Source organism: Camelina sativa, chromosome 6, assembly GCF_030686135.1.
Source record: "Camelina sativa cultivar CO46 ecotype springtype chromosome 6, ASM3068613v1".
Taxonomy (NCBI): Eukaryota; Viridiplantae; Streptophyta; class Magnoliopsida; order Brassicales; family Brassicaceae; genus Camelina; species Camelina sativa.
In genome coordinates, this window is record NC_141885.1 from 14323060 (window position 1) to 14345089 (window position 22030).

A 22030-nucleotide genomic window follows, 5' to 3' on the forward strand; every position below is an offset into this window, starting at 1 on the left:
GCCCTTCTCGATCATCTTCCCAGCCTAAATGGCCGAGCTCACGAGACTCCCCGAAGTCAGTCTAATCCCCTGATAAACCAACTTCCCTCCTGAGCGCTCAAACTCCACTCTACCCCGATGACAATCCATATGAACCATATGTCGATGCAACCAGTCCATCCCCAAGATAACGTCATAAAGCTCCACTAGGCTGATAAGCAAATCTGCAGGCCAAGACTCTCCCGCGATCTGAATATCAATACCCCTTGCTCGACCAATGACCCTCAGAAACTTGCCTCCATCAACTTTGACAACTCCTGCACGCTCTCCCGGATCTCCTACGATACTTGCGCTCTCTGCACACTCCGGGGTAATGAAGCTATGAATAGCTCTAGAGTCAAACATAACATGGGACTTAAACCCTCCCACCAACAAGGTCCCTACACAAACCTCATGTGTTGAGAACCTAACAGTTTATCACAGGACAACATAAAATCTGAACTTACTAAGAATTCACAAAGACAAAGTACCAGAAATTATACATGTGATCGCTCCGGCACTGGTTCCACCAGTCTCTGCTGTCATGTAAACCCGTGGCGCCTGCTCAATCCGTGCCATCTGCTACCCTCTCGTATGCATCTTCTGCAATGCTGCCACTGCTACCAGCTGCAACTTGGGACAATAGGGCCTGATGTGCCCTGGCTCCTTGCAATAATAGCACACACGATCTGCTGCCGTCTGAGCACTCCTCTTGGGAAAGCTAGCAACCGTGTGATCCTTGCCCCCACACCCGAAGCAACTCGGACCACCCGACCTCTGTGTAGCCTACAATCTCCTCTTGGTTCTCTGTGCAGGCTTGCCGCCCTTGCTAGAACCTCCCTGATGTTGTGCCTTGCTAGGCTGGACTGCTAGGCTAACCGCCACTGATTGTGCCCGGATATCCTCCTTAATCCCTGCTGCAGTCTCAACCAGCTCCGCACGCGTAGCGTACCTCCGCACTCTACAGTGAACCCTCAAGTCATCACGTAGGGCCCTCAAAAACCTCGTGATCTGAGCCTCCTCAGACTCCATATCCCGACCCCCATACCTCAGAAGTCGACAGAACTCCAAGTCAAGCTCCCGCACTGACCGAGTTCCCTGAGCTAGCTGAAGGATCTGTACCTCCCGAAAACCGCTCGGTACGAATACGACCCATCTTTGTCAACATGCTGATATAACGAGAATGGACCCCCACATCCGCAGCCACTAGCTGCCGCTCCTCCGCCACCACTGGTGGCACAACCTGAGCCTGAGCCGGTGCCACTGGCGGCAACCGCGCTATCAACTGTGCCAGCAAACCCGCAAGGTCGACACCCAGGACTCCACCCACAGGGACACCCGCACTTGGGGCCCTCACATCACCGGCTACTAGAGCATCAACACCGCCCCCTCCGGCCACACTTACGGAATCCCCCTGCACACCTTGCGACTCGCCGACATCCTCTGCTGTCACACTCGGTCTTAGTAACCACTGGGACTTTGCCCCTACCACGACCACGTCCGCGTCCACAACCACGTCCGCATCTTCGACCATGACCACGACCAGCGACAGCATCCTCTCTAACCATCTGCACTACCGTGAACAGAAGGCTAAACACACAATTATCATAACACAGAAACATAAACTCACCGTGGAATCACACTGTAGGCTCGAAGAGGATGTTCTAGGACTCCATGCCACACACAATTGACTAACTCACATAATCAATCAAGACATGCAATCCCGACATCAACAACATAAACCTAGTGAACCCAAACCTAGAACCGTAAGGGCTCTGATACCAAACTGAAACGACCTAACCCGTTTTTTTTTAATTAATAATTAATAAATAATAATAATAAATACACTACATCAAGTGGTCCCATACCCACTAGCCACCTAACCACAAACACAACCAACAGCGGAAATAACACATACCAATACCAAAAAATAATCCAATCATAATCCAATAACCGATATTAATTCCAAATCATAAACTAATGATCCAAACAGCATAAACCATAGAACCAGCAATCCTAAACAACATTCTAGGACTCAAATCTAGCAACCTAATAGAAGCCAGACAACCAATTGAACCACTAGAACAGCCACCTCTTCATTGCCTTGATTCCACGATCACACTTTGCCTTTACCTGCACCACAAACGCAAATTGCAATGCATAAGTATTTTATAAACACTCAGTAAGTCAATCCTCCCATCTACTGGGCTATACACACAAGCAATAGAGACATCTCTAACCATCAATAAACAATCAACAATCAACAATAACAAACCGGGACTCAGCAACGATCGATACCAACATGCATCGACCGACACCAGTTGGAGGTTGCGTCGACCGACGCAAGATCTGCATCGACCGACGCAAGATCTGCATCGACCAATGCAAGGCTAACTTACATCGATCGACGCATGCTCGACATAGCACGAAAACCCTAAAGTTTACGCGCCGTCCTCGCATTTGCATCGACCGATGCAATGCCGAGCATCGTTTTCCCCTGAAGCTTCTCGCCGGATCTTCGTTCCTACAACCACAAAACTTGATCCCAAGCCACAAGAAAGCTTCACAACGTCCCAAACAACAATCTAACAAGCCTAACAACACATAAACAAGCAGATCAGAGAAGCTCTAACTTAGATAAGCCATGGTCCTACACTTACCTTTGCTACAGAAGAAATCCGACCCAAACACAAGAAAAAAACGCTCCTAGGAAGCTCCTACAACGATCCCAGCTACAGATCTCTACAGGAACAGCCTCAAATCTCCCAAAACCCCCAAGAACACTCAAGAACCTTTTCTCTCTTCTCTTTTCCCTCAAAAACGGCTAAACTCGCCTAATGAGACAGAAACACGACTTAAGGGTTTTCCTTTACCCAAAACGCAGCGTTTAACTTAAAACTCAACCGAGAAAACCGAACATGCATCGACCGATGCAACCAGTGCATCGACCGATGCAATCCCTAAATCGGGATTTCGGTTCGCGTATGTTACAATGATGAAGAACCTCTCATGACCTACTGGATAAAGAGAGGTGTTGTGACGGACATGAAGCATTGGAGGATTTGCTGGATAAAGAAGAGTATGGTGAAGATTCACCTTGGGCGTTCGGTTAAAACCGAAGAAAACGAACCGAACAACCCGAAAATTTTGGTTATCGGGACAAACCGAAGAGAGTAAGTTAAACCGTTCGGCGCAATTGTTTTGGGTAATTGGATTTTGGTTCGGTCTGGTTCGGTTGGTAATCGAACTGATCGGTTTATTTGAATCTGCAGCCATATATAAGCCTAACCCTAAACCATTAACCCTAATTTTGTTTCTCTTCTTCTTTGACTGCCTCCTGCGATTCCGAGAGAGAATAAATTCAAGTTTTTTTCTCCGATCTAATCAATAATCATCATCATTTCTCTTTCTGTTTTATCAATTCATCTCTTCTACATCCTCTTTAATTCTCTCAAATCTCCTCTTTCGCGGTTAAGAAAGAAGACTTATCAGAGATAAACCTGTAAAATTTCCTTAGGGTAAGCTCTTCTTCTTGGTATTTAATTGATTCTACGTTTGATTCTTTGCTTAGTAACCTCTTATTTGATTTAGACAATTTTAAGGTTTGAGTTTCAACTTTCAAATCAGAGATTACCCATTAATCTTCTGGATTTTTTTTTACTTTGTTGTTTTTGTTTTCTTGTCGTTGTAGGTCCTAAATAGATATATTCATCATTTATTAAACTTCTCTATTTTCGTTGTTATAAGATCTAAATTGTTGTTCTTTGCTGATTGATGATTTTAGTTCTACTGTTTTATGAAATCGATTTTCATGATGGTAGGGGAAAAAATTCATGCCCAAGAGCTGTCCATCTTTGCCATCTCATCTCAGCTCGTCGCATTTTTTGGAAAACCCTAATGGATTTGTCCATTTGGACTTGTAACTATTGGACTAGTTTTCAGATTGATTTAGATTTTTTTTGGGCCGTGTATATGAGGTCCATTGTTATTTTGGCGTGTTGTAAACTTTTTTTGTTAGTTTAGGCCATTATCTTAATTTTTTATGTTTATTCGGTTCAAATTAACCGAATTAGAAAAAAATCAGTTTTAATTCGGAACTGATTTAAAATTTAATAACTGACCCAAACTAACTGAGTACCAATCGACCCAAACCGAATTTAATTTCGGTTCAATTCGGCAGGATTTTTCAAAAATCAAATTTTCTCAAAACCGACCCGAATAACCCGAACCCGCCGAACGCCCATGGCGAGTGAAGATTGTTGAAGTCTATATAAGAGAAGGAAACACATCTTATTAGGGTTAACAGTAGAAAAGTGTGAGTCAAGAATTAAGCAAAAGAAAAGATATTGCTTGAGGGTTTTGTTGGTGAGTGAATAAACGAGTGAGCATAGCTGTTGCTGTGCAAGTAAAGTTGGGTAGATTAGGATCGATTCAGTGTCAAACCACATGTTGTGGTGTTGCATGAAACTTATCAAACAAGCTTATAAAATAGTTGTTTGAGGAATCTTTAATAAAGCTCAGTTTATCTATATCTTTGGTGTTCTTGTATTAGTACTCAAGGTTCTAGTTGGTTGCCCAATCCCTAATGATCTCACACCTGCTTCCATCTATGCTAAAATCAAATCAGCTCTTAAGAATATGGGTTACAATGGTAGGATTTCGATCGTTGCTTATTCTAGTGGGGAGCAGATTAGTAAGGAAGAGTTTAAATCTGTCAACATCACCCTTATATAGCCAAGTTCATTCTCTTTTACTTAGAACCTACCCCTTTGTAACCTACGTTTATGCTTCATTTAATTCCTTACAGATTCTCATCATATTTTCATGTTTAGAGATGTCTGCATGTGGGGAATCTCTCAAAGATATGAACCCACAAATTTGATGGTCATCACGGAAGACATCTCACGGGATGACGTCGTTATCTCAGCCCTTCTTTCTTTGAGCGAGGGAGATAATAATCTCCTCTTGTTTCACCCATAAAACACATCAGGCGTCCTGCTCTCTACTGCAAGCTTGGTTTGGCTTTGGATCAGCCTATCAACTGGAAGGAGCCCTATCGACAACCAAAAAAGCTCTTGTCCTGAAAGGCTTGCCTTTAAGAAGAAGATCAAACGTCAGACCACCAAGAAACTGAAGAATATCTCTCATACAAAGTAAGTATATTACCATATGTTTTTCAATCAAACCGACTTCTTTATTTTCCGTATAATAGGATGCTTCTCTTATCATCACCCACAACCTGACTGTGTTTTTTTGTTTGTGTTGTTTACTATAGCCCCAAATGGCAGTCCGTTTTGGGTGCGATCGCGATTCAATTGCGGGTGCAATGTGATTTGGGAGCGATGCAATTAGGTATAATTATGAATGAAAATCAGATTCGGATACGGCTTGAGTATGATTAGACAACAAAAGTATCAAATTAACCTTTAGTTATATTATTTTCTATTTTCAGTTTTCTTTTACATTAACTTAATTTATTGGGCTTGTTCGTTTGCGTCAGACGCAGGTAGCTGCGACTGCGTCTATATTTTTGGCCCCTAAATTGAAATAACGTTTAAAAATGTTAGACGCAGGTTGCAGCGTTTGCTACAGCGTCATGACGCAAGTACCTACGACAAATAAACAAACAAACATACCTGCCTCTGCCGTAGCCGCATGTATCTGTAGCAACTAAGCGAACAAGCCCATTTATATGATTGATAATAATATATAAGCATTTCTTGAACTAGATTCATAGATTAATGATATATGTAACTTACATCCATATTAAAAATAAAATTATGATAGATAAACTAATATAATTCTTAACAAATTGTCTTTAAATCAAAAAGAGATTTTAAAATTTAAAAGATTGTTTTACAAATGGTTATTATAAATGTTGAAAACAAAAATCTCATTCAAATATTTAGTCGAACATATAGCACTCAATATCTATTAAGCTTTATCTTTACCGAAATTAACTCTCAAGAATATGAGTTACACTGGTAAGGTTTCGATCTTTGCTTATTGTAATGATAAGCAGATCAATGAAGAAGAGTTTGAATCTGCCAACATCAAGCTTAAAGGCCAAGGTTAATTACATTCATTCACTTAAAACCCTAGCTAGCACTCGTTCTCTATTACTTAGTTATATTTTTCTAGTTAGTATCAGGATTTAAATACATTCCGTTTACCGTGGCCATTTTTTACTGGGGAGTATACCATGCAGATGAACCAACAAATTTGATGGTAATATCAAGAGTCACAAGGCAGCTTTGCAGGGACTCTTGTCTATCTAAGCAAGACAGAAAACAATATTCTCTTAGCCCAACCTTGAAACATTAGGAACGCTACTCCAGACTGCTAATTTAGTTTGGTTTTGGACTAGCCTATCAACCGGAGGGAGCCGTATTAGCAACCAAAGCTAAAGGTTTCAAGGCAAATCTTTAATTTTTTGTATTAAGGGTAAAATATGTAAATGAAGTTGTAACTAATAAAATATTTTAAATAATTATTAGCTTTTGAAAAAAAAAAATTCACTTTCACTTAAAAATAAATAGACAAAATATTAATTAATTCACTTTCATTATCAATTATAAAAATTGTCATTATCAATTGCTTGGAGCTTATCATTATCAAAAAAATAATTAATTCACTTTCATTATAATTTTTTTAAAACAACACAAACTTATCATTATCAATTGTGAAAATCGTCATAACGACACTTAAATGATGTAATAATTATCAATATATATATATATATATATATATATGGCTTATTAAATAAAATGGAGTAAGCGTGACCACCAAGGTTTCTAGCAATTTAACATAACTTCCTCGGATCCATAATTAGTGTCTGCGAAGCTGCGACCACTGCGTTATAAAAAAACGGAGTAAACAAAATAGAAAATCTGATTTGGAAAATGCATCTATATGACAAAATTATTTCAGAACTGTCTCATCTCATGTTAGTAAAAAATACACGCACAAAAAATAAGAGAAAGACTATACGCATGCTCCAAAGTCCAAACACATTTCAAATTATTGTAGCAATAAATCGACATTTATTTTTTCCTCTATACTTTCTAAAATGTCTTGTTCAAGAAATACAATTTCTAGTCAGTTGTTTATTCATGATTACGCTTTTTGGGTAGGAGGAACCATACCACAAGACCCGCCACGCCTATTATAACAATCACGGCAAGGATGCCTATCAGAATCAACATTACCATATCCATTTTCACTTACTTGTTCTTCTCACTAACAATTGTTTATGTGTTTCTTGTGTAGTTTTGTGTGTGTTATGAATCTTATTATTTATATATCTTAAAGTTGGAAGTACTCATAGCAATATAAAAAGTGGTATTTTATAATCAAAGAGATCTTAACATTGGGTTCACATACCCAACTTTGCAGATCATGACATGTGTCTATTATATCTAATATTAAAATACATGTCATATCTAATTTAGTGATAACATATGTTTTAACTTTTAAGTGAATCTAATAGTAAAGAGATCGTGACAATATTATATAAATTGTAACATTTGTCAAAAAAAATTCAGTAAAACTTATAAAAAATAATATATGTGCATCTGAGAGAAGAATTTTTTTTTTAAAAAAGAAGAAAATTTAACATATATATATATATATATATATATATATTTCTAATTGAAGAAATAATAAAAATTCACCAAAATCAGTTATTTATTGATGTAAATATATGTTATGCATTGTCTAATGAATTAATGATATTCAAATCACTTTAGCTTTAATTTATACATATATATATATATATATATATATATATTTCTTCTTTTTTATATATATATTTTTATCATCTTATACAAAATTACTATTTAAAAATATATATATATTGATATATATAAACTAAATGTACTTTATTCTCATGAGAACTATTTTTTTTTTGTTTTAAACTAAATTATTAAAGAAGAAAATAATCTGAATATCTGATTATCTTTCTCTTCATGGATTTCAACTTTTTTTTTATATATAGAAATTATATATTTATTGGCCTTCACAAATATTGGCTAGGCTTTGAATAATAACATAGAATTTTTTCAAATTTTTCAAAACATTATCATATGTACTTGATATACTTGACACTTTGACATGTGTCACAATTATATGAGTTACCAACTTTCAAAACTAAACTTTATGTAATAAGATTAACATTATATCGAAAACCTATCTTATTATGGTAGATAATTTATTAGCATTTAAATCTGAAGATATCTTTTAGGCTATATAAATATCTTCTAAGTTCTTAAACAGAAAATTGGTTATATCCGTAAAAAAAAATTATATATCAATATTAACATTTTTGCAGCAGTTTTATCAAAGTAGTCTTGGAGTTTGAAAATATTTACAACTCAATGCCATTAGCATTTATTATCCATACAACTGAATTAAAAAATGCTAACAATAATTAATATATTAAAAGTAAATCTTTGATATTAACAATGGATATGGAAATATTTTTGGTTGAATCGTTAAGTAAGAAACAAATTAATGACATATTTTCCATATATTCCACGATTAGAACATTGCCTAAATCAAATCACCACACATAAAAGAATATTACCTAATCGGATTTGGTAGGACAGCCTTTTAAAGATAACTAAATATGAACAATACTTATATATACATGTATCTAAACAGTCTTTACAATTATAACCAAACATGATTTATTTTTCACTACGAAATACAGTTTTTCATATAACTTTTAATAATTAATAGTTTATATATTTAAAGAATTTGTTAAGATTTTAAATTATGATTCTTCTATCATATTTGTTTGCTCTTTCATGATATAACATTAATGTAACAATATTTTTTCCTGCATTTGTTGTTATTTGAATTTTGAGAAAACGGGCATGTCTTACTCAAGTAAATAATAAAATTGTGTTTAACCTCTCACATCTGACTGAACAAAAATGAATATAAATCTGAAATATTAAAGTCATATCATATCATAAATGAGAAAAAAATGAATATAAATCTGAATGAAAAGTGAGTTTAACTTAACAAGCAAGATTTTATCTGGTTCTTTGTCTTCCTTCTTTAGATGAACAGTTAGTTATTCTAGATATAATAAATTTTGAATTTCAAAAAGTTCAAAATATTATAAATACTTACACTTATTTAAAAAAAATATCACATACAGAGTTATATATTTATATGGCGGAAATAGTTTGAGTTAATATTAATATTAATTTAAAATTATCATTAACTGTTATACATGTTGAATCATAAGTTCATTATTGTGTTATTACTATCAATAATAAAATATTAAACATATTTAATTAAGTTGATTAAATTACGGTTAAATAAAAATAATTTACTTCTGTAAAATATTGTGGGTTAAATCCTAAAACTAACAATCAAAATACATTTATACAATTTTAAACACTATATAAAACAAACATAATTAACAAATAAATGTAACTTGAAATTTTTTTAAAATAGTTTTAAAAAATTGTCAGCGGGTTAAAATCTAGTTATGATTGAATAGCAAATCACTTGGATTAAATGTCAAATCTTGCATATAGTATCTGTGAATGTTATACGGTCTACTTGCATCATTGAATAGCAAATCACTTGGATTAAATGTCAAAACGCAAATACTCTGTATTGTCCTATATCAATCATCTCACACTCTTTTTCTACCTATTCCTATAGATTGTTCATAGTTGTTTGTACCGGGGATTGCAGAATTTAAACAAATAAAGATTTTGTGGGAAAGAGCAAGCAAGTTCTTTTATTAATCGGGGAAAACGTGAGATCGTCACTTAAAACAAGTCGGGGTAGAGCTTGTTAGTTCACAAGCGAACTAGCGAGCTTAAAGTGACGAACTGAAAACAAGAACGAATTATACGAAAGACAATAGCAGTTTTCGATGCAAAGTATTGCTCTATAGGTATTGTCCGCGGGTCAGGATGGTGATCCCAATAAATGCTTTCTCCTTTTATAGGGGACTGTTGACCTAGGGATGTCTAGGGTTTTCGTCGTGAATTCCCGAGATTGCCCTTTCGCGGGAATTAGTGGACTTGCTCCCAATCTTGTCGGGCCGAGATCGTGATTAATGAATCTTGTTGGGCCGAGTGGCATATTGGGCGTAGCCCATATCCAACAATAGTGAAAAACTAAAATGAGCAAGTCATATGATTAAATTCCATTTCGATACCAGTCTGCCCGGTTCTCGGCTTCCATATGACTTCAAAGCAAACCTTCTCAGCAATTTGTTCTTCATCGTTCCAGCTTTAGGTCCGTACCTAGAACTTTGGTATCCCCTGAAATAAAAATGAGAAGCATACCCCATTCGAAACTTCCACGAATCCCATTCGAAAAAGAGTAGAACAGGTCTTCTGAATCATGTATAAACCGTTACTCCACGATGTGATAGCTGACTTCCCAGTGGTATGGCATCTTCACTCCTACACATGTTTCTTTATCCGCTCCTTACTTACACAAAACATGAGCCACCGTACATTGCAAGACTATCCTCAAAAGATAGAGATAGCAACAATATTACAGAAGTCACTAAACCAAAACAAAACCTCAAATCATGGGAAGATACTGCAACTTACCGTACATGCCTGAACCTTAAACGAGACCACTATATCAACCCTTAAACATATGCCACACTACTAGTTTATATGTTCCACCTCCATAAATTGCTGACCCATATCCGGAGTTAATACCTAGATTCCAACCCTAGCTTATGTGATGTACAGAAAATACTAAGCAAATTTTCCTGTTTGGAATAAATAACTCACCAAATTTTCCTGCATCATCATCAACACAAAAACTTACTCTCATAGCTCATAAGTGCTCCCACAATTTTTTTTGTTCCAATGGTGTAGATTCCGTCAAAGTCAAACCATCGGTAAATGAATGAGACTAAATAGCACAACTTGTTCACATACTAGACATAAACGTATAAGCAGCTTGAGTGGAGACTAACTACCATAAAAAGTAAGAGCCAGAATTGTAACTTGTCAATTAGATTATAAACAGAAAACCAGAAACTAATCAGCTGTCTTGTTCAAAAGTTAATAATCTCTAATTTTCCTTTTGCCTGGTTGGTTGATGTGCAGTTGCACTAAGCTTGGAACATAAGAAGAGCACACAACTGGGTAACAGTATTCCTTCCAAACATATTCAAGCATGTATGATTTGTCAGGTTTTGAAAGATTAGGAGCTTCTCCAAAATCCGCAGATTTGTAGTATCCACCTTCCCCAAAGATGCGAGCTGTTTGGTAACGAGTCTGTTTATATTTGTAATCAAGATCGAAAACCACAGCAACTTTCTCCTCCTCGTCAATGAAAAACCTCCCAGCTCCAATGACAACATCAGAACCACGGAACGATCTCAAAAACTTGCTCCAAGACACTGCATTGGGATCAATCTTATTCGTAACCCAAAACTCATATACACTAGATATACTCCGGAGGTAAATAAACACAGCAAGCTTCTCTTCTCCAACACAAGACAAAGTCAAAGTCTGTGAACGATAAGAGTGAAACTGCAGAGGCAGAGGCAGACGCGGTCCAAATCTCTCACTTATAAAATCAAAACAGAGTAAACTATCTTCAATCTTTCTTCTCCCTCCTTCTCCTCCACTCACTTTAATCCTCTTTAGACCCAAAAACTAACTATTCCCTTTCAAAGACACACCACGTTGATGAAAAGGTATCTCCCAATCGTGAGTAACACAGTAAACCTTCCATGAATCAGAGCTTAAATCATATATTTCGTAACCAAGACAGCAAATCCTCAGAATTTTGTGGTTACGGTTCTTGTCATAACCAAGAGCATACCTGTCTGAGCTGTGGAAACTGTTTCTGGGTTGGATCCACTTCGTTTGACCCAGATACGGGTTCCATACCAAAAGCCCTGCGTTGTCCTTAACAACACATAGCAACAAGCCGTCACAGTGAAACAGTTTAGATATCTTCACTTGATCAAGTAAAGCTACCTGCTTTATAGATATATCGACCAAGTATTCTTCGTTTTGGATTCCGTTGAGATTGAATCTCACAGAACAAACTCTATAATCCATCATCATGAATCCCAAAAACTGCTGCTTCTCTGTTTTACCAAAAATCTGATTTTTCGATAAAGCATTCCACTTTTTGCAAGTAGTTCGTATAGCTTTCAGAGATGTTACCGGAACACTTATTATTATTTTTTGTTAAGAGGCTTTCAATTAATTATGCAAAAAGAAACAAAAGAGTTTTAAGGCTAGAAGCCCAATACGGAACCAAAACCCATTACAGAAACTCATAGTTAGAGAAACAGAACTTGAACCAAGTTGAGATTGAACCAATAGTTAGAATCGAACCAGAAATATTGTTGAGAATTTAACCGCCTAACCACCTCCGATAATTGATGTCGAGTACGTCCAATAGAGGAAAGTGAAAATTTCCAGATCGCATCAAGAGTTAGGTCATTTGAGTGACGCCCTCTATAGAGCTCCAACGAACCAGTGATGGAGAAGAGAGAGAGAGAGAGAGAGTTGAGGATTAGTCTCACGGAAACTTGAAGCTCTGTTCCGGACTATCAAATTGATTTGTCGAAGAAGAAGATCAGGAGACTTAAAGGTGTTGCGATGGAGACGATTGTTCCTCTCCATCCAGATCGTGTAAATTGCCTCTTGCCAAGCTATCAAAAGCATCTTCTTTGCAACTCGAGTGGCTCTTTATTGTGGAAGATCAGCAAGGATCATAGACCAGTTGTTTGAGGAAGGGAAGGCACAACGTCTCGCTAATGCTGACCAGATTGACCAACTGTAAGGGCACTCAAAGAGGAGGTGATCCCGCGATTCAGGCATGGTTGCACATAGCAGGCAGAGTGGATCCACCTGCAGGCCCCAGTGAATGAGATGATCTCTCGTCGGGCAACGATTCAGCACAAACAGCCAAGTCAAGAACAAATGTTTTGGGATTCCTCCTGAGAACCAAACCACACTATGCCATGAGACATTGGGGAGCCTTTCTCTTAGTGCTGAGCAGATGGTGCCCGTGTTATGGCGATCTCTACATTGATCGTCAATCCACCAAAGGTAAGAGTTCGGCTTATCTGTTAGTGATAGGGTTGATAATTCGATTTGAAGATTAACCTGAGCTTCTGATCTTGCAGGCGGAAGTCGCCACACTACTTGTCGCCATAGGTCAGAGAGCCGAGTACCTCTGCGGATACCTATCTTGTAGAGTCCATCTCCTTGAAGGTATGTTTCCATCCTGCCTAGACTACTCCAATGATTCGTTCAGAATTGACAGGATTTACCATTTCCCAATTTTAACTTGATTCATGGATAAACATCTTCCCTTAACTTCAACAGCTTATTAGCTAACCAAGAGTATTTGTTATTAGGCTTGCGAGTCTAGAAGATGCTTATATTGTCGGCCAAGATTGCTCTCCAAAACCAAGCTACCCAAACTGAGTCAGAGCAAAAGAAGAGTAGCCAGATAAGTTTTATCATACATGCTTTGTTCCACACACACAAATCCCTAATCCCCAGTCCTCCTTCTTTCTTGTCAAGTAAAACTGTATCCCACGCCACTCTAGCCGTATGATGACCCTCAGTTGTTCCTTTCCAGAGAAAAACACTTGAAAGTGAATTCAGGATCTTTATACATTTCTTAGGCAGGACAAAGCTAGAACACCAGAAATTTGAAATGCCAGCAATCACCAAGTTCAACATTTGTAACCTGCCAGCAAATGAGAGTGACTTCGTGGACCAGGCGTTAAAACAACCCTTAATCTTTTGTATCAGCGGCGCACAATCCAGGAGACTTAGCTTCTTCGTACATAAAGATAATCCAAGGTATCTAATAGGTAATTGACCATGAGTAATTCCAGTTATAGTAACAATCTGATCAATTTCAGCCGGAGACAGACCTGAAGTGAAGAAACTAGTCTTGGGAAGACTAATAGCTAGACCAGAGACTTCTTCAAACTCTTTTAAAACATGGAGGACACTTTGCAACGAGGAAACCGATCCATCTATGAAGATTAGTAGGTCATCCGCAAAACAGAGGTGAGTTAACTTCAGAACACTTGAGAGTATCTCCTCTACCAATTCATCCCACAGATCCGACATTGTCGTCATTCTCTCAAACTTCTACAGTGTGTCTCTCAAATCTCAACTTTTCCAAGTTTAAATCTGCCTACTGAATCAACCGAACCGACCGAACACAACTTTGTTAATTGGGCTTGTTATTAGGTTTTGTATTAGAATGTTTTAGTCCATTTTCTTTATTTTTGTCGAATTTGGGTTTTAATTAACTAACCGAATTAGAAGAAAACAATTTGGTCTTATCTTGGAATTGATTTTAAACTTTACAACCGAACCGAATCAAATTTTTTTGGTTCAATACGGTAGAACTATAGAAACAAAAAGAGAAAAAGGAGAAATTGGAAAAAGAAAAAAGGAAATTTTGTAACTTTTAGTTATATATATTCGAATGTTGGAATTCTCAAATGTTAAGTGGTATTGGTTTAATATTTTGTTATGTAGTCTTTCTCAACTCTGCAGCTAAATGTCGTCAAAATTAATAAAAAATATAAGCTTATGAATATTAGTGAAAGTAACCGGGTTGTTGCTGAAAGATGATGAGCTTCAAATGATCTATACTACATTGTCCACTTAATACCTTTGAATCCAAATATAGTTCGAATTTGGGTAGATGTTGTGAAGATCAACGATGCAGCAGTGTGGAGGGAAACTTCTCAAATCGAAACAATGGAAGATGTAGTTGGCACTTCTATTGCATGGCCAGAGAACAGAGTGATTATTTGCCCCTAAGATTGAAGTCCTAGTGATTAACTGTTCTTCTCTTTCTATCTCTATTCACTTTATTATGAATGTTTTCAGACATGATTTTTAAGTTTATATACGAGTTTGAACTTGGGTTTGTCAAGATCTTTAAGTATTATGTATGGATTATTTCCACAATTTGCAATACAATAATATATAAATATTAATAATACCATATGATTAAAATACAATAGCTAAAATGGCACAAATAAACGTTATAATACTGCAAAAACATAACACTACTACCAACATTATTATAGCTTAAAAACGATGATATAAAGTATAAAACAACGCTACTATATTGTCATCATAAATTTTATAATTGCACAAAAAACTGCCATAATAACCTATCACATGGCACAAATTCGACGCTACTATAGATAATACTATAGCATCAATAGTAGTGCTATCGTATATTGATTATCATAGCACGTAAATTAACGCTATATTAGATGGAAACGCTACCTTATGCCAATAATAGTGTTTTCGTGGTGCTATCAATACACATATTTGTTGTAGTGTTCTAAATCAGTGTTCGGAGAATGTATGAAGTCGCATAATGATGTACAGGGTCATTGGGTTGATGTAGAGATCATATGGGTCACAAAGTATCGTCATAAATAATTGGTTCCATAAAGTATTTATGATATATGCATTTAAACAATTATTGTTAATAGATATCTACACATTTATTTTATTGGTAATTATTATTAGATAATTAACTGTTACATAAATTGTTATTTAAACTATGTTTTTCTAGTAGAAAGAAAAGGTTATATAAATTGTTACAATGGATAAATTATTTTCTAGCTATATAATACAATAATATTAAGTATTGCCAAATATTTGTTAAGTTTCTTATGTTTTTTTTTAATAACATATCTATAGGTCCTCAAGATGAACGCGGGCATAGTATACGACGCTAAATGAAGCGATATTTGTCGTACTTGAGAACAACAAGAGAAGATTTATCGTCTATGTAAATAAAGTGTTTACAAGGAAACATTGAAAGTGGGGAAATGAAAACGAATTTAATGCTCATAGGCGACCGTAGAGACATAACCATTCTCACTTGCAGTTTAAACACCAAGGATATATGGATAACTCCATCAAGAAATATGTCATGCATGGTAAAATATATGTTTTCTCTATTAGTAGAATATTATTTGTTTTTGTTCTTTATATATCATGGTGAAATGGAAATTCTTGATACAAATTACAGCTACTAACGCCAACGGATTTATGGCGCTAGACATTTGGTTCCAAAACATGTTTGGGCCCGCTAAGGAACATGTGGTTGCTCTCTGTGTAACTGCCGATGTTTCGGTCATATATCGCTGTTGAATAGATGGCTACCAGGAAACATTTTTTGCTGACAAACATCGACAGTTCTATCGTGATTGTTACATCACACGAACAGTTGACTTTATCTTTGGAGATGCTGCAACAATGTTTCAAAATTGTGAGATTGTGGCGCGATAGCATATGAACGGACAGAGCAACGTGCAGACGGCTCAAGGACGCACTGACCCAACCAAAACTCTGTCTTCTCGCTTTAAAAGTGTAATATAACAGCGAGCTTGGATCTTGCTCCGAGCAAATGAACAGTAAAATCTTTCTTAGGACGTCCATGACTTGTGTTTATATTATGTTTAGTAAATAAATGTAAGTCATTTGCGATATAAAAACTGGTAAAATATAGATTTTGTATTTTCTGTTATTTTTGAAGTAATAAAATATTATAATGAGAAATTGAGAAAACTAAGTAACGTCCTTTAAGCTAATTATGTTTTTGAAAAAAAATTATCATATCTTTTCTTTTTGGTCAAAAGTTAGCATATTTAAACTACCAACAAAAGAAAACATTGAAAAATCATTAAGATCATGATACATAATCTATAGCATATTTAAACTACCAACAAAAGAAAACATTGAAAAATCATTAAGATCATACATAATCTACTGTTAGATCTCACATATATGTGGGCTATGATATAATTTTATTTAAATTTGATAAAATATAAAATTTGAAAATTAAGTTAAATCATCCATAAAGATATATGAAATAATATTGAATACGCTATCAAATCATTCACCAATTTAAAATCTTAAGAAAATTATATTAATTTCTTATTTTGATTCTCTTATTTTTTATATTATGTTAATTACTCATTTTAACACATCAAAATTTGTAGACTTTAATCACTTTTCTTTATAAATTTATTTTTACTACATAATTTACAATAATTAATAATTTCAATTAAATTGCATATGTTTTCCCTATTAGTTGCATATATTTTCCCTATCAGTTGCACATATTTTCCTATTAGTTGCACATATTTCCCTATTAAAATTAGTAAAATATTATCTTACTTTACATTTTTTATAATTTTGAAACATTTTCTTTTAAATTTTTAAAATTTTTCATATAATTTTTTAATAGAACTTTTTCACTCGTGTCAAAATATTATCGATATACTTGACACTTTGACACGTGTTACTATTATATGAGTTACAACTTTGAATAAGCTCTTATATAATTAGATTAGCATTTATTCTTATTTTTTTTCTGTTCAAAGACTAACATTGAAAACTCATCTTACTATGTCTATAATCTAGTAGCGTTAAAATATGAAGATATCGTTTAGCCAATATAATTCTCGTCTAAGTTCTCAAACATGTGAAACAGAAAAATGGTTATACTATCCTTATAAAAAAAATTGTATTGGTCTTTTTGCTGTATTACGTCTTGTTGACTCATGATATGCAAGATTTAATATTATGACTAGAGTAGTACTAATTTGTTGCCACAAGACCTTAAACCACTTTTATAATCTTATTACATAATTGCCATTATGAATTATTTTTGGATTAGAAAAACAGAAATTAGCGCTCATCTAAGTTTTTCTTCCAAAGTTAGCATACATGATCACATTTTTCAAAAGTAGCATTTGTATATCCAAAAATTATTATTTAATTTAAATAGCAAAATTCAGTTTTTTAAAATAAAACTCACGATTTTATATTTCATAACTCCAGCGAAGCTTGCGATGAAAATTCTGATCTAAGATCTTCATTTTCAATCTCAGATCTTGTCAATTAAGTGCCAAATCGATCAAGTGAAGCTTCAATAAAGTGCCAAAACAGATCATTATGGAAGGTCTTCCTAAAATTTAAGAATATCTTCTTAAAAGCTATGGAATTCTTCATAAACTTTTTTAAATTTTTTTTTTATGTGTTTTGCCTTATTTTATCACATATTACTCCATTAGTGATGTATATGAATTTGATGTTGTGTACATATTGGTGTTTTACAATAAATGTAGCAAATTGGAATATCCAACATGATGATTCAGGAAGATCTTTCTAAACGCCAGTGACTTCTTCCTAAATGTCAAGAAGTCTTTCCTAAATTATAATTAGACTACCTATCTTATGTTTTGCCTTAATGTATCACAATCTAAAATATTACTTCACAATACATAAAGCTCAAACTGTAAACCTTATTAGCAAAATGTTGAAAAAGGAGAGAGACAACATCTGAAATCAACAACAACAGTTGACAAAAGGAGTTAGAGTATTTGTGAACCATTCGTAAATATTTGTGGATTCGGTTCAATACTAGTTAATTTAGTTTGGTATATATAATTTGGATCCATTACTAACCGGTTAACGTTGAAGGTCTTTGCAACGGCGAACATTTGTAACGCTGATGTGATCCAAATGGTGGGATTTGTTGGACGATGTGGCTTATCAGCCTATATGGCTATATTATTATTGATTGGGCAACACGAGCCTATATGGCAGTCTGATATTAAATACAGTTTAATATTTTGGTTGTATAATACTTTTCGTCATCTAGTCAAATCTAAAATGAATCAATTATGAGAAAACCATTTTTTGGAGTGGTTTTTGTTGATTTTCCCAAATATCATTAATTGATTGGTTTTCTGGACGTATATTTTGTTTAGTTATACCACCCAAATTAACTATACATTCACCATCATGCTTCAAACTATTAAAGTTACATTGAAAAATTAGTTTATAACATAAATTAAATATATTTAATAAATATAATATAATTTAAGATTTGAGAGAATACCTCTTTCGAAACGCATAAACCGAATCAGAATCATGATTCAAGTAAAATTTAGTGCATGAGAATGCTGACAAATATATTTCGCCTTGATATATCTTGGCCAAGATGCTCGTCATGATGAGTACAATATTATTATTTTCCACTCCACGATATTTGTCTTCCAAGAGTTCTGCTTGTTCTGCCCATAATGTTGCATGTATTTCTTTTCCACTTAATCATGTAAGAAAAATTAATATTAATTCATGAACTTATTTAAAATTCATAAAATATATAGTTACGTAAAATAATAATGATATATGCATCGAACTTACTCTTCTAGTAATAGAGTCAGAGTGACATTTCTCAAAGTGGGTGTAGTAGTAGTACGAACATCAGTTTTGTCCATATGCTTATTATATCTGATTGCATATGTATTTAAAAATACTATTAAATTTTGAAAATTATGTATATAAGTCAATTGTGTGATCTTATAACTTAACAAATCCCTCGTAATTTTGAAATTGGAATTATAATAGTAAAGGATATTGAATGACATAATAGAATAGAATTATTACCTTGCTTATTTGCCGTTCTATTTCGTAAACATCTTCGTTTTTGGTTTAGAACATGATTATCTTGAATGTTATCAATACATCCTCTAGTAGATGAATTGACATCAAAAATATTTTCAATTTTCCTTTTTTCTGTAAGATTCCCTTCCAAGATATATGTGGTTAAATTTGATGGGTTTGAATGTAACCTCTTTTGTTTTTTGTTATAAATCATGTAATATCTGTTTTTTAGATGAAATTGTTTTTGAAAAAAATAATTAAAAAAAAAAAGCTGAATTTGTTACCAATTTCTTAGCTGCATAGTGGTAAGCTGGGGTTCCTATATTTTGTAAAATAATATTAGTCAATGAATAGAAATATGTAAGTGAAGGTGAATATGAGTTTTATACTTACCCATTGATTTAGTTTGTTGACCCATGCCTCAAGTGTAGCTAGTTTTAGCCGCATATGAAGTTCATCTATAAGCGTCTTCTCCATCATAACAATCTGAACATTATTCATAACAGTTATGTTCCTTTTATTGGCTGATTTTTCATTCTTTTCAAAGTTTCGGTTTCCATCTTTAGTGCTTATGTTTAAAAATTTAATTGAGTTTGATACATTGGAATGACCTCTCCCTCTCTATATATATGACAAAGATAGAAGATACTACATATCCTTTTTCTTTTAGGGTTAGGCCTAGAACTACGTTTATCTTTATTGTAAAATTATCTTTATCATTTATTTTATCATTAATAATTTTTTAATTTGTTAAATTTTTTTAATTTTGCGAATTAATTTTTTTTCAGAATGATACGCCCAAAATTCGAAGATCACTCAGCCGGACTAAAAATGGTAGAAACTCACCAAGGTGCAAAGTGCAACAAGGGAGATTTGATGGATTGAGGGGTCGCACAGCAGTTGCGGAAGGCTGCTGATATTCCCAACTCCAATCACTACTAGATATGACACACTAGTCCAGCAAAAGGAGGTTGTTGCTTGGATATTACACACCAAGAAACAAAGAAATGTTCTAGACAAAGAACAAAGATATAGACTCTAAAATGAAAAGGAAAATTGGTTGATGATTCTCAAATGAGATTACATGAGTTTATATAGAGATAGAAAACTTGGTCACAAAGCCAAGTATTATTCTTGAAACTAAAACACAATAAAGATAGATAGTTGAATGAAGATTCAACTCTTGAAGTTTGTCTTCCCAAGGTGAGTTGAACTCTATTTTCGTCACTCCTCTTTGACCACAAAAAAAAGTGATTATTTTGGACTTTCTTGGACTTGAATTAGGATCAAAGTGGGCTGGAATTGATAGGTATCATCCCCAATAGTTCTTCCCATGCTCTCTTTGGCCATAAGCTCTTGAATAAGCCTATTTATTGCATTTCTTAGCCTCTTAGCTTTTGCTCTAGTCATTGGCCAACTTGCTGATGAGAAACAACATGGGCTGTACCATTTCTTCACCTTGGGCTTAGTAGAAACACTTCCTGGTTGCCAAACATAATTCTGGAAGCACCTAAACCAATTGGACCTAACACTCTTCAGGTTAAGAACTAGATTGACCCCCAGTGGCAAATGAAGTGTATCCTTGTATTCCGTGGGCCAAATCTTCTGTTTTTGAGCTTGTTGGAAACATAAGAGATCCATTAACTTCCTCCAAGTGCTTTCATGTCGAAATTGTTTCTGAGTTGGTCTGTGCGACACGATCTTTGGCTTAGACAAGAAACTGGGATTGGGATAGATCCACTGACTTGAAATATCCATATCTTTCACATATGAACTAATATTAAGGTGATTCCAATTCTCCGTGGTTATGCAATGGATCAAGATTCCAGAACAGTTTGGTTTATACCTTGAATCCTTCTGACCTGGTTGGAATCCTCCGACAATGCTCGTAGGTCCAAATCGCGTAGCCATGAATTCACCTGATTTGTAAAATGAATAACTCCTTCAAACGAACTCTGATTGGACTGATTCGACCTCGAGATATGCTGCAAATGAGGTAAGAATGTATCCCAAATAGTCGTTTGGCTGGAAGAATTGATTTTTTACTTCGTTCGTGTTGAGTAAGACTCAAGCGTCGTCTTGGATGGTCTCATGATCACATCACAGAATTAGAAGTTTGTGTTAAACTGACACGTGTCACGATCTTATGAGTTACTAACTTTTGAAAAATTGACATGTGTCACGATCTTATGAGTTACTCACTTTTGAAAAATTGACACGTTCACGATCTTATGAGTTACTAACTTTTGAAACCATACTTTATATAATAAGATTACAAAAAGAGAAATCAACTACATCTACACCAAAAGAAAAGAACTCTGTTTTGAAGTTCTAAAACCAATAGCTGAAATTACAACATTAGATCTTTTTGGTCTCACAAAATTTTTATCAATTATCAATCTCGAAATATCTTATTATATAAAGTTTGGTTTTCAAAATTAGTAACTCACAAGATTGTGACATGTTTCAATTTTAACGATTAGAGATTTTGTTATGAAGAAAACAAAAACTTAGTTTTAATAATTTGTTTAAAAGTA

The 22030-nt window shown here is 34.7% G+C and overlaps 1 protein-coding gene, 1 long non-coding RNA gene and 1 pseudogene across 2 annotated transcripts; all 3 read right to left on the minus strand.

Moving 5' to 3' along the window:
* Positions 1 to 6543: 6543 nt before the first annotated feature.
* On the minus strand, positions 6544 to 7351 carry LOC147942579 (uncharacterized). Its single transcript, XR_015558877.1, has 2 exons — positions 7164 to 7351; positions 6544 to 6870 (listed from the first exon to the last, which is right to left on the minus strand). It is a non-coding gene; the product is annotated as an uncharacterized LOC147942579 (long non-coding RNA).
* Positions 7352 to 9750: 2399 nt separating this feature from the next.
* LOC104698904 (F-box/kelch-repeat protein At3g13680 pseudogene) lies at positions 9751 to 12170 on the minus strand (annotated as a pseudogene).
* A 552-nt stretch (positions 12171 to 12722) lies between these two features.
* On the minus strand, positions 12723 to 13262 carry LOC147942580 (uncharacterized). The gene has a single exon (XM_087456125.1). The coding sequence runs from the start codon at positions 13260 to 13262 to the stop codon at positions 12723 to 12725; it is 540 nt and encodes a 179-aa protein (XP_087312251.1).
* Between the last annotated feature and the right edge of the window lie 8768 nt (positions 13263 to 22030).